Genomic DNA, 17545 nt, shown 5'->3' with positions numbered 1-17545 from the left:
TTAATTTAAAATTTTGTTTTTATGAGTACGCCTCTATTAGCTCCGACTTAGATAAACTCATCACTCATGTAATTATTGTAATGTCACCAATCCTTGGGAGTACAAAGTTGAGTCGAATCTAACATACAAACACACAGATGATGGCGGTTAACCTACTAAAAACGTGTTAAAAACCGCAACAAACTCCGTTACGTAGTTTAAGATCTAAGCACACATAGGGACCACACTATACTCCTTGATAGGGATAGACCACGACAGACAGTCAGCGAGAGCCGAAAAGTGATCTTGTTTTATACCTACTATGAACTATGAAGTAAGTGAAAGACTCGCTACGGCTCCACCTTTCCACTTTCTGTTTATCAACATTTTAAAAGTTATCTTAAACAGGTGGAGAAAAATCGAACATAATAATCACGTGTCCAATGTCGAATATTATTATATCTCGAATACCGATGGACTTATATTATTAAAAAAAATTAAAATCTTAAACGTATTATATTTTTCTCAACTGAAATTGATTCCAAAATGTTCATTCATTACGTTACCCTCTTTAGATATATAAAGCAAAAGTTTTTGAAAAATAAGCATTTACTCGTGTGGCTGTGGGTTAAATTATAAAAATTATTTTATTATTATTTTTAGTGTTGGTAATTTCTTATTTTTAAATGACAAGTTATTGACAATGTGTCAAAGTCAAGCACGATTTTGGTACTGTCATTCGCATTTCGCAAAGAAAAGGCTGTTTTTCTGCTATTTCATTGTATCTTCAGCGTGCTTTGACTTATTTGCAAATAGCCAAAGTTTACCTCTGCATTATATAGCGTTTAGGTATAATTTTTAATCAATGATTGTGATAAGGAATAAAAAAAAAACGCAATTCATGCAATAAAAGTGCCGTCCGAGGGCGAATCTCGCAATGGAAAATCTCGACCAAAGCAATGATAAAAACGTGTCATTAAGTTTAATTGCTGAATATCGTTCCGATTCGGAGTCCGAAGAGACTCCATCGAATGAAAATGCTGGTGAAAACACAGACGGCGATTCGGACACAGTGGAACTTAGTGAAATGGTTTTGAAGAATAATATAATAAATGCTTGCGCTCATGGTCCATTATCGAATCCCAAATTTAGTAATAATGTAGAAGTGTCTACACATATGATTATAGATAATTCGGAAAATGGTATATCGGAATACGATGTCACAATGTATAGAGTAGATGATGAGGATAGTGAAAGTGATTCTGATTCCGACAGTTCGGACGATTCAAGCGACAGTGACGTCGATTCCGTCAAGGACATCGAGGAGCTATCTAGCGGGTAATATTATCATCTTGTAAACAAAAACCTTGAAACAGTTTTTACCATAAATACTATAACAACTTCCTGCTTTGTTAGATTTGGGTTGAATGGATGTTGTAACTACAATCATTGTTATGCTTCTTCACAAATGTTCCTCAATAATATATATACTATTTCCCATAACACTTAATGTCTTAAATTCATAATAAAATTTATCTATTCCTATAGAGATGAAGTTAGCGGCAATACTGGTGCAGAAAAAATCACACAACCCAAAGTTCAGGGGGAGCTCAGTCTGGATGATCTGCCGCCAATAGAAGACCTCACCATCAGTCTACCAGCTCAAGAAACTACCAAAATTGGAAAAATTTTCAGTATAGTTGATAGATTAGGTAAATTATAATGCTTTGTCATGAATTTACTATTAAAATAATTAAATTTAACTGTAAAAATAATTATGCTTGATTTTTATGGCAATCAAGATCTTTTGATAAAATCTGGAAAGGAGCAATTATTTAAAAAAATATTATATTTTTTAAATTTTCTTCATATTTATAGTGTTTAAAATTTTATTTCCGCAGTTGTAGTTCAAGCATTCCCCGACACTCCAGCAGTTGATATAGACAGTGTCCTGTTCCTAGATAATGGTGCTAAGGCTTTGGGCAAGGTGTTTGATGTATTTGGACCTGTAAGTATTAAAAAACACAAAATTTTCTAAATTAATTACACAATAAATAATTAAATGGCATATAACATAAGATAACAATTCATATTTCGTAACCAAAACTAACTTTAGAGCAAAAATTTCCATGGTAAATCAAATCTCATAGCTTTTTTTAATGTTTTTCCTAGTTAAATAAAATAAAAAGGAATATGTAAAGTACTTATATTAATAATTAATAGTGTTGCCATTAACCTTCTGAAAGTATATGTTTATCCGTGCATTGGATATAAAATAAAATGCCCGTACTTGTATGGCTTCATGCTTTGCATTACGATTCTATCCTCTTTAACTCACTAGTCGTCATATTTATCACCTCAATGTAAATATATTTATTTTATATCAATCGCACATAGTAACATATCAACAATACATTAATTAAAGATAAATAATTACTTGAATAATAAACCAATAATACTTGACATGCAAGGCTAAAATTAGCTAAAAACTCATTTCCTGCAGTTTTAGTTGCAATTTATATTGCATATAGATTATGACCTGGAAAAATAATAAGGTTAAATTAATTAATAAAATAAACATACATTCCTTTATGTATAACAATTAATCTGCATGTATATTTCATCATAATTATATATCTATTAAATGTTATTGGTTATAATGTAACTCGTGACAAGTTCTTGAAAACGTTTGATCCTTTATAACATAATTTAAAATATTATTTTTAAGATATCTGTACTAATATTATAAAGCTAAAGAGTTTGTTTAAACTCGCTAATATCAGGATCCACGGGTTTGATTTAAAAAATAGAAATAGAAATAGAAAGTGTTTTATTTGCCACCAATTACAAAAATATAAATCTTAATAATCTAAGTAACACAGAACAGGAAAAAAAATATACATATCTAGCAATGGTGACAAAAAGGACTCCCCGTCAGCAAAGCAGCAACCATTCATTAAAATGTATTGCTGCACTGACGGAGACCACGTGACTGTACAGATGCAATGATACATATAATTATGACAGTGTGTTTATGTAGGATAGGTGGAGACAATATAATATAATATGTGCATCTTAATTTTATTTTGCGACCATACACGATGAAATACGTTGAAATGATCAATGGCTCAAATATGTGGCGACAGGCCGAACTCCTATCGGCAATTGCTTCTGATGCTGGAGTAACAAAAACCTCAGACGTTTTTTAAAACATGGCACTGAAAAACGAAACAAAAATGATTTCACTGTTAGTTAGTACATTTATCGAGAAAGGCTATACTAGGTTTCCGCCCGCGTTTTCAAAGAAAAACCCGCGTAGTTCTCGTTTCCGTGGGATTTCCGGGATAAAACCTATCCTATGTGTTAATCCAAGTTACCCTCTATATGTGTGCTAAATTTCATTGTAATCGGTTCAGTAGTATTTGCGTGAAAGAGTAACATACATACACATCCTCACAAACTTTCGCATTTATAATATTAGTAGAATTAGTAGGATTATATAAAACATTCAAACTAATACACAAATCAAAGAATAATTTTAGTTTTAACATATATTTGTTTTGTGTATTGCAGGTTACAGAGCCGCACTACTGCGTCCGCTTCAACTCTACAGAGCACATAAAAGAGCGAGGCGTGGAAGTCGGCATGGAGGTGTTTATAGCGCCCCGCACCAACCACACAAGCTATGTCTTCCTTTCAGAACTCATGAAGTAATCTATTTACTGACCTATACTTTTTTGCCTATTTGTAAGCGTCTGCTTTTTTATTTCGTAAGTTTTTGTTCGCTAATGTCATTAAATTGGAATTGTTTAATTAATTAGGTGTTTTTTTAAGGTTAGGAAAATTTTAAGGTTATGTTTTTATTATTGTGTGGCATTGATGCTTTAGTTTTCAATGATTGATTTTGGTTCCAAACTAATTTTCAATTAAATTTCAGTGTAGACACTTTTTATGCTCTTGATTGGTCTTCGAAGACATAATTTCCTAGTTGAATTGGTTTTGGTTAAGTTTTCGTTTTGTTAGCAGTTAATCATTTAGATATAAGTTTAATAGTAAGTTTTATTTTACAGTATTGGTTATTTTGTTTGTATTTTATTTTGTAGTTTAAGTTGGCTTGTACATTTCTGTATTTGATTGTTGCACCCAACATCTTATCAATTTTAATTCATTTCAGTATTATAAAAATTTGTAAACTTCAATTAAATTTTCAGGGTGAAAGGTTCAGACGCATCTTGGTTAAACGATATCGAGCCTCCTCCGAGTCAAGTCGAATTTTCCGATGACGAAGAAGAGAGAAGAGCAAGAAGAGAAAAGAAACAAAGCAAACAGCAAGAAGGCTCTGAAAACGGCGAAACTTCCAAAAACCCTCCACGAAAAATGTTAGAGGCGAGAAGAAATAGGCCGAGTCAGTCCACTAGTAGATTCAGACCTGGTCCCAATAGAAGCTATAATTTCTACGACAATAGAGCTCAGAATCCCTTCATGCCATTCAATGCACCTCCAGAGTTTGATAGAAGGATTCCTCCCCCACACCCTATTTCTGATCCCGGAGGCCCACTGTCAGCTCCTCCCGGCTTCACAGTCCCAATGTTCCCTCCGCCGTTCCCACGACTACCCGCCAGGCAGCACTTTGGCAGGAATCCTTTGCTCCAAACGCCGAACATGCCCCCGTTTAGACAGAACATGCCTGTTTTTGGGTCCAATTATTGCAATATGCCCGGCCCTCAACCGCAGTGGTTGAACAGGCCCCCTCCCCCTCCGGGAACTTAAGTTTATTATTATTATTAAGTTCTATCCAATACTAGTATCGTCATACCAGGGCATATTTTTGCCATCTATGTTATGAATCTATGTAAAAACTATAAATGTAATAGGTAGTGTATTGAGATAAGCCTGGATTCTATGCATTTCCGAAATAGTAAAGTGATGAATGGATTAAAGGATGAGTGTATAATGTGGGTACTAAAATATAAAACTGTAGTGAGGAATATATGTTATTGTGTTTGATTTGGTCTTATCTCAATAAATTATACTTTTGGCTTCGTTGATGGCTGGCAATACTCCATTTACGCGTCGGATTTGATATACATTCATTAACTAACAATTTACTCGTGTTTCATGTTCATATAATATTATGTACTAATAAATTTCGGCTTGTGCTCTGGTGTGTATGAGCCTTAAGTGTTTGATATTCTAGTGTTGTTATCCAAATACCTGTATTTATCTTAAATATAGTTATTATTACATTATGGAATCTTTTATTTCTCTCCCAGTATTCCTAAAAACATTGAACACATGTATTGCTTTTGAACAAAGTGTTTGAATACAAGAATACATCAATACTTTTATATACAGGGCAGATTTTTGTTTGATTGTCACGATTGAAATCAAAACCTGTTCGACCGATTTTAAAAATTATTTTGCCACTTATTTCGAATAAATGAAATTAAACATTACCCACGTCGATTTTTGACGTAGATATGACTCTAGTCTGATTATCCATACTATATATTATAAATATGTATTGTAAATGCGAAAGTAACTCTGTCTGTCTGTCTGTTACTCAATCACGCCTAAACTACTGAACCAATTTGCATGAAATTTGGTATGGAGATATTTTGATACCCGAGAAAGGACATAGGCGGTACATATTTTGCAATAAAAGGTAGCTTAAGTTCTTTCTCAGGATCTAAAGATTGTCTGTGCCAAATTTCATCAAAATCGGTTGAGAGGTTTAAGCGGGAAAGCGTAACAGACAGACAGATATACTTTCGCATTTATACATACATACTTTTTTTAATGCCATATTTTTTATTTTAAAATGATTTGAAATAATGTTGATTTGTAATAAATAAAACATGTTTGTCACCTCTACAAGTTGAATTTTAATTTATTTTACCTCTCTAATTCAAAATTTATAAGAATAAACCTCAAACTCTTTGTCGAATCAAAATCCGCCTAAGTCGAAATCCTCCATAAGTTGAAAACTCTATAACTCGAATTTTTTGGCGTCTCCCTTGATATTCGACTTATAGAGGTGCTACTGTAATATTAGTGGGGATAAATAATGTAAAGGACAGGTACAATTTGGTACTCTGTGGCGAAAATCTATAATGTAAAGAATATAACATTATTTAATTTTGTAAAATTTTTGTACTTTTCTATATATGTATATAATATCCAAATAGCGATATTTGTACGTATCGTATTCTCGTAACTTAGCATATTCGGCATAAGTGACTGAATGGTTATATTTTTTATAGTGTGAAATGAAATTTCCGCCCCAGACCGCCAAAAACTACCCGTATATATTGAAGAACTAAAAACAGGAACAGGTAGGTATATGGTACTAATTACAATTGAAACGCGAATGATTTCGTGATTTCTTTATTAAATATTTCATTGTTAGAAATTAACTAACGATCGAATTTCACAAATGTTAAAATAAAAAAAAAGTTTATATAAAGACTACAGCTAAAAAATACTGCTCTCGGACTATGCAGAAATAAACGATTCCATATTCTGCTGCCCTTATTGACGTATAGTCAATTAAATTAAACTGGTCAAAATATTAAAACAATTTTGCACTCACATGATCACAACGTAAAATGATAACCATTTCACAATACAGGAATATAACATAATTATAACTAAAAATATTTTGTTGATGATTTCATTATAACGAATTTTATCGATAAGGCCTCGTCGAATGTTATGAAAATATGTAGAAAGAGAGCGGGCCAAAATTGGCCAAAATCTTTAAATACCAAATATGTAGTTGCTTATTTTTATCGACCTATTTATTCCATCTAATTGTTTAGGCATGATTTAAGTAACATTTGTTTTATTGTTGTTTTGATGTCATTGACGAGACCCCGACTTTATAATAATAATTAATTAAACTTATAAAATATTTTCGATTTCAATAACTGAATAAAAGCATAATATCCGTTCCGCAACAAGAAATATCAGTAAGGCAGTGTTTTAAAATACATTTCTGTTGTATCATTGTTTTGAAGTGAGCAAATGTAAAAATTGCTCTTATTGTAACTATAAATTTCATACTAAGCTTTTCGCTTGTGTTATGGACAGTGGACACCAGATGGCTGATAAACATACATATAATTTTAAATAAATACTTATATAGATAATTAACACCCAGACACAGAGCATACATCTATGTTCATCACACAAATATTTGCTCCGGGTGGGAATCGAACCCACGACCTCTGGCTTGGAAGGCAGGGCTACCAACCAAGCCAACCGGTCAGTCAGATTTGGTTCTCGTATTATTTTTAAATGCACAAAGTTTTGATACCCCTTGTTGCGTGACGGAGATGCACACAATAAAATAAAAAAAAACTTAATATAAATGCAATACAATCAACCGGGCGCTCAACCGCTAACATTCCATTAAATAATTATACAATCATTTATTGCCGAACTTGGTGCGTTAACAGGACTATATTTTGGCGTAAAATATGTAAAAAATAATTTTGTAAATATGTTTAACTTATAACAATTGACCATCTCCACAGATACAGGCAGTGTAGATATTTTTTTATAAGTTCATATTAAGTTCCAAGTAAAAATTCAGTAAATTAACAATTAACATGAATAAAAGTAGAATTGTTTGATTTCATTACATATTTTGTTCATAATCAAACCCGAATTCAATTTCAACACCAAAACATAGACTTGGTATCGCACACCAAAATCTCTAAACAAAGCCAATAGGGCCGTTGAAAACTTAAAACATCTAACCTACATGTGGGATATAGGATTACACTGTTCGGAGTAAACTTATCCTTAGTTATAAAAATACAGATTCATTTGTATTAAATAAATTCTCATCACATAGCTTGCCGTGAGATGTAAGCCTCTGGGACTCATTTATCGGATGAACAACCGAATAAAAAAGCGAGCAGTCTTCGATTAAATACGTAAAAAGCGGACTAAAATTAATTACATCACTAATAGTGAACCACTAATTTGATCTCGAGATAAAACTTAATTAAAAAAAATATAAAATAAAACTTACACCTACATTAGTACTTGAAGGGTTATAATTTTGATTAATCGTTAGGAACTATACTACTGTACAGATATTTGAAAGAAATTAAATTATAGTTGATTAATACTTTTAAAACGTTATAATGCGTATATCGATGCCGATTTGTTCAATTTACTACGAATGTAATTCATTTTAATTTTCCTCAGTTTTAATGACACTAATTGTGACCATGTGCGCTAGGAAATCGTTTTTGATTTGAACTTTTCAGAGAATATTTTGAAAATAGTTAATTGAACAAACCGGCACGTACATTATAGCGAACGAAGCGTGCGTAAAGGAACTTAAAAATGTATAAAATATAACAGAAACATTAGTCCAACCTCGACTGGTTCACAACCAGCCGCTTGGATAGCTGTCTGCAGGTAAATCAGTACAATATACTATTTTTGTCATCGACATAGATTATAGACCATAGCGATGACAACGACGACCTCTATGACATTCCGTTTCCGGCCAAAGACAAGTCAGTTCATTTCGCGCGCTTTTCCGTCATCAATAACAAAAATAATATTTTGCATATAGACCTAATATTATTTTACTCACTAAGATTACACATACACGATTAGAGAAATATAATATGTCATTACATTAAGTCCGACTAAAAATATTTAGCGAACGTATCACTTGTTCGTGTGGTGTTGCCGTATATTATTTTAGAATTTTAAATTTTTATCTAGATCACTACTCGCTACTTACTATTCACAAAGATAAGAGTAAAAGGCGTTACAGCTGTGCTACTACGACACATCCAATATTTGATTATCATATAGAACGGAAAAACGCACCCACCACGTAATAACATGGTGGAATACACCGCACGTAGTATAATTATATAATATTATAATATAGACAGCCAATCTACGGTTACAAAACTACTGAAAATATTTTTAATCTATAATTTATAGTCTGTGGTACGACGGATCGCTAGAAAATAAATCAGATCCAGAAAAGATTGTCAAATTTAAATACCGTTCAAGTATACTTTAAACGTCGGATGAATCGAATCGAAAGGGAAGTAAAAATTTTCATTATTAAAGCTAAAAATCTCCCCGTGAAAATATATCCAATATAAAGGATAGAGCGTGTAGGCCTCGCACAGTCATACACTTACGAACACATAGACACGACACATCGAAGGCAACAAGAAACCTTACCTAAGTCCAATACACGCGGTAAATATGACACCTCTATGTAGAGTATCGCAAAATATTAATGTTCTATATTAAATAAGTACAGTGTTTTATATAAAAACTTTTTGGAGTCAAATAAAAATAGACTATGGCAACATCGTCGAACCAGGGGCCTTAGACAAAGTAACAATTAAAAAACGATAACGAAGTTAGAAAAGGCAAAAATGTATGGGATTGACATACGCCGCGTTAGATCACGTGGTCTATCTAATGTCAATCCCATACATTTTTCCTTTTCTAACTTTGTTATCGTTTTTTAATTGTTACTTTGTCTAAGGCCCCAGAGCTACTAGCTATGGGCGCTTTGTATAAAACACTGTTAGTTGTGACGTATTTGATCTGAATCAGTTGTGTTCATTGAGTATCATTGTTATTTTACTGCTTTGGAGAGTATTTCACTAAAACTCACATTTTTATCAATAGCAACATTATAGTGTATTGCTCCAATCAATTTTTTATTCAATGTTTTAATGAAATACTATCCAAGCTGACACGTAAAGCTTGCTTCAATCGAATCTCGAAATCCAATAAATTATACCAATTTAAATGCATCTACAGTCGCTTACAAACTATTTTAGTGTTATCATTGTAGTAGCATTTCCTCGGGATCTCCGCTACTAGCCGAAATAAAAGTTTAGGAAATATCGTTTGGACGCGGAGTCCATACATCGATGTAAACGCTACGTGTATGAAGTTCATACGAATTTATCTACCGTTGTATTCCGGCAATAACTCAAATGCGTTTTCTAATGTATTGTAAAGTTACATGTCCACTTATTTTATATAGGAAGACATATCTAGCGTACGCATTGTAAGCTATGAAAATAGGAAAAACGTTCCCGTGTCGAATGCTACCACAATAATACGTCTACCCCATACATAGCGGTAAAATAAGGGAAGACTTTATATATAGAGGTTAGGGAAACGGTCGGTATATGGGGACCGTTTCGTATCCTTTGTGGAGCTTGGGTTGCGGACGAGTTTGAAAATAGACTTTATAACGTCTATCAATAAGATACATTTTTGCTCAAACAGTGCTTTACTCACTAATAAAAATGCTGAAAGATCAATTTTTCGTCTGGTCTCAATGTTTGTTTTATTTAACCTCAATTGTATTCAATTCTGCCCTTTCCCCCCAATTTCTACCGTCAAAAGCCCGTCCGCAACCGAATCAACCAAACATCGCATTATGTGTTCTCCACGGGACGTATAGTACAATCCCCCACGGTAGTGATCGGAGTAATTGTCACTGAGCTCGGGGTCGGGGGAGCCGGGGTCTCTTGGACTTCCACTTTTTCTTCTTCACTAGCGGGTAGTTTGACAATCTGGCAGTCTCCCACAGTCATGATCTGAGTCTCGCAAGCGACGGGTATGTTTTCCTCCGGTTCAACGCGGTCGTCCTCATCGCTGGACGTGTCGGACACGTCGATGGTCCGGTCGTGTTCGGACGTGACGCTGAGGTCCGCGTCCACATTGCGGTCCGGGTCCACGCTGGTAACGCCGTACGAGTATGCGAGCGGGTTGTACATCATTTCAGTCAAGTAGGAAAAGTCACCGAAGGGAAGGTTGGTCGCGTTGTAGTTCTCGTTCGGTCGCCCGTCTGGAATATGGGAAGTGTTGTTTGTAAAGTGCTTTAAATTTTATTTCAAATAATATATGTATATGTAACTAGCATACCGGGCGAACTTCGTTTCGCCACCAGAGACACCTTTTCTTTGCTATAAACCTCACGGAGTCCGAGACCTTTCCAACGAATGCAAAACCGTGGTTCGTACGTTCTGGGTTATAGTGTCAGGAAGGAAAACCCGACTTATTTTTATATAGTAGATGTAGATTTTGCTAGCTGTACTGCGCGGTTTTGAATTGGAAAAGACAGTATTTCTATAGCTTATGTGTTATTTTTTAGTTATAAGCAGCACTGTCAATAATCAAAATGCGTTCAGTGGTTTTCGCGAGAAAGAGTAGCAAATATCATTCTTAAAAACTTTGCATTTAAAATATTAATAAGATCTCTATATTGAACAAATGATGATATAAAAATAATTCATGCACACTATACAAGTTGAATACATTATACTTATAGTAATATGATTCAGATGACTTTTTTATATCCAATTTAAAACTAGACATGCGGTTAGTGCGAATCATACTTTTTATTGTACATGCAAGATAATTTGATTAGTTTATGGAATAAAAAGCGGATTTGTATATTACACAAGGTTTTAATTACAATTCAAACTATGCGCGTGTTAATTTTGAGTATCTTTTAAAGAAGCATTTTCTTTTATATTTTTACCCAGAAAAGCGGTATTTTGTTAAACAATTAATACCGATTAGTACCGACATATTCCCTTTTTATAATCATGCTCAAAAAAAGATTATACTAACAAAGTTTGCTTATTTCAGCGGCTAGTCCGTACTGCATCGGTAATGCCATATCCATACCTAGGGAAACATTTTATTAGCAAAACTGGCAACACTATTATAACACGTTCGACCAATGGTTTGAAAAACACAACTTTAATAAATGTTGGCAACGCAAAAAATAATACAATTATTAATGTAATTACATAAATAATTGCTTGCCAAAATGAGTTACTAATTAAAATCTGTACATAAATTTGGAAAACAGCTTTAAATAATCTTTATCAAATTAACACATTCAATAAATGTAATCTGCGAATAACATACTTTAACTTCTCATTCCGCGGCATTACCACAATTATAACTGTCAGTTGCAATAATTAAAGATATAATTTTACAAGTATCTACAGTAATTTATTCTAAACGATGCCAACACAAAACGGTTTCATGCGAAAACTAGGATATAAAAAGTCTAGACAAAAAAAAACTTGAATATAATTAAAATGAACACTACAATATTAAATAAAAAAGTTAATCAAAGAACTGGCGGAACGTAAAAAGCGAACGCTTCACACACACATACATACACAATAAACCGTCTAGTACAGTCATTTGCATAATTACTCATAAAAACAGTAATTAAATGATGTGTTACAATTTTTGATCAATGAATAAATTTGAATCCATAAAACATAACTTAAGACTTCTATCGAAATCAGTTAAAATAATTTTATATTGCCGAGTTATTTAATCATAATCAAGATAATTCAATAATGTACAATCGTATACATTTGGGAAAAACCTCCGCGACGTTATGATTAATTTAAAAAATACGTCAAACTTGAGTTATTATTTATCTTTAAGATAGGCGAAACATTTGAATATGAATAAAATTGCTTATGACTGTACTAGTCGTGTTATACAAAAAATGGTGATTCATTATAATGTCGTTTCGCAATAACTGAACATGGTATTTCCCGAAAGTTTTTATACGCTTAAATTGTTCTAGTTCTAATAATAATTAGACCATGTTATAATTAAAGCGAGAGACATTCATTATTTGGTTGACGTTTTATATTTTAAAGGATAAATTAGAATTAAGATAAATTATAAAAGATAGCATGAATGTATGAATAAAATGTGCTTAATACATAAAAACGGTCATAATGTATTTTAATGAACAACAATGAGTTTCATATGAATTAGTATTGTGAAGTAAACTTTTTCAAAATGTTTTTCATAACAACAAATCAGTAAGTATTTAAGCGAACTACAATAAAAACAAAAATAACTATATCAAAATGTTTTAAAATGGGCTTTTAAGAAATCCACACATTACAACTAATTTCAAAGTAAGTGATTTCGAGTGTGTTTTTAGAGGTTATCAAAATGCGTTATTTTATTATATGTAAGAGTATTTTTGTGAGAGGGACGGATATATGCAAGACGTATATGTATATTGTCTTTGTCTCAACATTTGAGATGAGATACAATAGCATGACATGATAACCCCAAAAAAATGTTGTAAACGGAAATCTAAATTCTAATTAGTATAAATTATTGATATTTATTTACGCAACAAATAATTAAGTTTTGCAATAAAATTTGAAATTTAAGTAGTTACATAATTAAATGTATTGATTTGATTGCGGTAATTTTAATTGATATCTGTCGAAAAAGCTCGTTTGAATATAGAATCACGCATAATTCTCATTGTCACTATTGCCGAAATCTCCTCTCATAAGTTACACAATTCAAAATTGTAGTTATATGTATCAATACAATATATTATAGGTTTTTGTAGGGAGGAGAGGGTTAATAATAAACAATAATTTATACTCATTTTCTTTGTGTGTGCCTGTTGCTTATGTGTTGGAGGAGGAAAGTTAAATTTTTACGCAATACCTGGACGCGGATGCATATTTATATGTGTGTGTGTGGTGCGTGTATTTGCGTATATACTGTATATCAGTGGCTGCTTATACGTGTATGTGTTATATCTGGTCACAACTGCACATAAGTGTGTGTCTGTAGCGCAATAATGCCTAGCCGCAAATTTACATAAGTGTGTAAGGGTGGGCGTGTTGTGCTTGTGTGTGTTCACTAAGTCAGGTTTGGATGTGTGTATGTGTGGAGGCACTACGTTGCGAGTGTGTGTGTGCGTAGGAACGAGTAATACACTGTCGCGTGTGTGTGTGTGTGTGTGTGCTAAATGGGCAATATGTCTCGAGTGTGTGTATGTATTACGCGGCGCTGCGTATATACGTGTGTAGTATATAGGTGTGTATGTGAGCACAGTACCAGGTCGTGCGGGCAGCAGGTAGTTCTTGGGCGGGCGGCCGCGCTTGCGCTTGAGCAGCAGCTGCTGGCCCGCGGGAGATAGAGCCGCCAGCTGTGCGCCCGTGCCCAGCACCGTGCCGCCCGTCAGCACGCACCCCTCCATGTCTGTAGGCAATATTGATACTTATAACTAAGGGAATATGACTCATAATCGCTTGAGAGGTTAAGCAAACGATATACAATATTGATATTTATGTGTATAGACATAAGACTCACAATCGCTTGAGTGCACTAACACGCGTAGCGATACACGATATTGATATTTATGAATTGAACGCTGACGGGAGTTCATTTGAACGCGGACGAACCGCGAAGTGTTCGCTAAAAATTTATTAAAAACACGGACCACTTTAAATCGAATGCATACAAAATTAATCCGCAGTCTGATTTTAATAAGGTTCAATGTCATTTGCCCGAATATTGTCACGCAACCGCGTGGTACCATGATGCGTCGCAGACGCGTTTTAAAGGCAGTGAGTCTTTTGCTTATACATGGGATATTTGAAGAAAATGTGTATAATCTCTCATAAACCTTTTTCTATACACTGCTGGCAATAACACTCTCCCTATAGAAACTCGTTCACTATTAGCCAATTATAAACGACATTTCATTATGTTTACAAAATACGACTTAGTTGTTGACTTGACTAGTTTGCAATATTGTTAACATTTTCCATAGGTTGATCCACTATTTTCAGAAATTAATTTGTGAATACGGCTCGGTTCATTTTGCCAAGTATTACAAAGAAATGTTTCAAAACAAGAACATGATTTGTCAAGACTCGAAGGACCAACTAAACAATCGATTTTGATAATCCTTTTAAATTATACATAACGTTACGTTACACGTGTTTCATTAAACAACATTTTTAATAATATCAAAATTAAAAAATAATATTAAAAATCGTAAATTTTGCAAAACATTCAAAAGCTCTTAAACTGGTTCCATTTTGGCGATGCCTACATGCTCTAAGTGGTTTAGCAAAAGGGGTAGAAATGTAGTCGTTTTCAGTTAAACTGGTTAATCTTGAATTGAAGATAAGGAAAATATCGACCAGATAAAATCGTTGCTGATTAGAATGATCAGTTTTGGCTAGAAAAATAATACTTTAATCCACTTAAATGAGGATATATGCTGGATTAAACACTGGTTTACCTTGGAAAGTAGATTATTTTATTTTTGAAAAATGTAAAAATGGTAATGCTAATTTTATTTATTTAAAATAGATTCGTCTTTAGAAGATAAATATTTCAAAAAAATTGATTTTGGGATTATAACTGGTTTACTTCAACATGAAGGCAGGGAAAAGATCATCATAAATTAAAAAGATGGTATGTGTATGCTAAATGAAAACTAGTTTGTCTTGGTATGAAATTGAATACTTTTACTGAGTTGTAAACGAAACAACTTTTTAATATTAATGATTAAATATCATAAAGCTTTGAATCATAAATTATAATAAATACATCCACTACTTTCTTTTTAACATTGAACCAAAATATTGAGAGAAAAATAGTTGTTTTTCTAGTTAGTAAAAAAATTGTAAATAATATTTACCACTATTTGTAATGTAAACTAAACGAAACATTGAATTATAACATGCATTAAGATAGTCTGAGCGTAATTTACTATGAGGAAAACCGTAAAACAATTCATGCATTTTCATAATTTTGTAATACATTTATACTTTTTACCATTATACTAAATAATAATTTAGTAATTGTAGCCAGTAGCCAGGTAACATATTTTTTGCTTTAATTGTGAATATACCTACATCTATACTAATATTATAAAGCTGAAGAGTTTGTTTGTTTGAACGCGCTAATCTCAGGAACTACTGGTCCGATTTGAAAAATTCTTTCGGTGTTAGATAGCCCATTTATCGAGGAAGGCTATAGGCTATATATTATCACGCTAAGTCCAACAGGAGCGACGCCATGAGGGTGAAACCACGACACGCAGCTAGTTAATTATTTATGTACAAGAAAGTCAGACCCGTCCGTTTAATACGCTTTTACAGCTAAACCACAGCGTCTATTGGACGAAATTTAAAATGAAGTTATGTAGTTCGAGGTAAATAATATGTATAGAGCACAACTCATAAAATTTTTGTATTATCGCCGATGCTTGATGTACAAAGATGATACAAAGTTTGAATTAAATCCTTCCGTTTGAAGTGGGTTCTAAATCGAATCTAAAGGTTGCATACAAACATACAGTTGAAGCTTATAAAAGTGGTAAACGTGGTAAACAACTTCGTTTTAATATTTATGAAAAGTTTATGGTTGAGTTAGATGAAAAGACGAGTGCAATAGTGGGGCACATCTAGTTATGCAATAAAATAAAATTAAGGGCTTGGTCTAGTAGTGCAAACAAATGCATCCTGTCATCCTATATGTAAATAATACAAATGTACTAAGGGAAAGTTGCTCCACTTAAATTTTAAAAATTAAATCATTCGTATAATTTAATATTCGTAATAAGTACCAAAAATGACAATTTGAAACAATTTTCGTGAAAATTACACCGGGTGATTTTTTTTTATCAGTACACAAAATTTGCGAATACTTTCTATTGATATCTTCAACTTCATGTTTATATAACTGATCAACTTTTACAAAGAAATTTGGACGAAATATAAAAAAAAATAAGCTTTCCATAGAAAATGCATAACTCTATAAGTACATTTTTTTCGACCTAAGTTTCTTAGTGAAAGTTGTTCAGTTTAAACACAAATTTTGTATATAATAAAAAAAATGTAATGTTTGTGTTAAAAAATTATAAAATAGAAAAATACGCAAATGAAAACAAAAGATATTTATTTCTGACTAGCTTCCGCCCGCGACTCCGTCCGCGCGGATGTCGGTCTTCGCGTCTTCTACAGATTTATTATATTATGTATAATATATGTATAGATTTATATTGATAAACCTAATAAATCTTTTGCTAGCATTCTGATGCTTTATCGGTTGCGCTGGATTTATCTCTTTTTTTTTTCAATCGCTTGAATGATATAGGATGGGTCCTTGATGGGCATCGAATGCTGAAGTCTCGAATCAATCAATTCTGACAGTAGGCAATTTATGTAAAATCTTGATAATGGTCCATAATTTTTTTTTTTGCCTAAACTTATATATTCTATTTTTAACGAATGATTCACTCCAGTCCAAACAGCAAATAAGCAGACTTATGTTTCTGCAACGTATAGTTGTCCCTGAATTTAGAAAAAATAGTCATGATTCTTATCTATGACAAAAGTGTTATTTTTTGCATTGTATTTCAAATATTTAATTTTTTTTAACCGCATCTTCCGCATTCATGTCTTTTGCCGGAATTAGACATTTAACTTCTACTAGTCCCATTTTCCCTTTTTGATATGGGAGTGTATAAAGTAAATTTTTTAGATATTTCTCGTTATACTTTTAAAAAGTTATTATTGTCATTTTGCTCATTAGGTAAATTAATTTCGATATCAGTTTTAAGTTTTTTGATACCTGCAATAATAACGTCATAATCGCCTGCACATACTTATCGATTACAACCTGTATACAATCCACCATCCACATTCATAATGTTTTCCTGTCCTCCTCTTCTTTA

The 17545-nt window shown here is 32.8% G+C and overlaps 2 protein-coding genes across 4 annotated transcripts in view; one reads left to right on the top strand and one right to left on the bottom strand.

The window, feature by feature from the left end:
- Positions 1 to 730: 730 nt before the first annotated feature.
- Positions 731 to 5228, top strand: LOC149901376 (uncharacterized). The gene is made up of 5 exons (XM_090111784.1): positions 731 to 1317; positions 1528 to 1691; positions 1881 to 1987; positions 3553 to 3689; positions 4191 to 5228. The coding sequence occupies exons 1-5, from the start codon at positions 917 to 919 to the stop codon at positions 4747 to 4749; spliced, it is 1368 nt and encodes a 455-aa protein (XP_089967910.1). The 5' UTR covers positions 731 to 916; the 3' UTR covers positions 4750 to 5228.
- Positions 5229 to 9707: 4479 nt separating this feature from the next.
- Positions 9708 to 17545, bottom strand: part of LOC149901375 (uncharacterized) — a 36302-nt gene continuing 28464 nt past the window's right edge. For 2 of the 3 annotated variants that reach the window (XM_090111352.1, XM_090111351.1), the window contains exons 10-12: positions 13909 to 14052; positions 11632 to 11688; positions 9708 to 10843 (exon numbers count right to left, since the gene is read on the bottom strand). In XM_090111352.1, the coding sequence (XP_089967478.1) occupies positions 10431 to 10843; positions 11632 to 11688; positions 13909 to 14052 (614 nt within the window). In that variant the 3' untranslated portion in view covers positions 9708 to 10430. The remainder of the gene's footprint in view (positions 10844 to 11631; positions 11689 to 13908; positions 14053 to 17545) is intronic. The other variant, XM_090111353.1, reaches the window with a different exon arrangement.

This window comes from Colias eurytheme, chromosome 17 (assembly GCF_061535395.1).
Source record: "Colias eurytheme isolate Ceu_HAF_F1 chromosome 17, ilColEury1 Martin Lab GWU primary, whole genome shotgun sequence".
Taxonomy (NCBI): domain Eukaryota; kingdom Metazoa; phylum Arthropoda; class Insecta; order Lepidoptera; family Pieridae; genus Colias; species Colias eurytheme.
The sequence above is the reverse complement of the archived record's forward strand: the minus strand, read 5'-3'. Positions and strand labels throughout refer to the sequence as shown.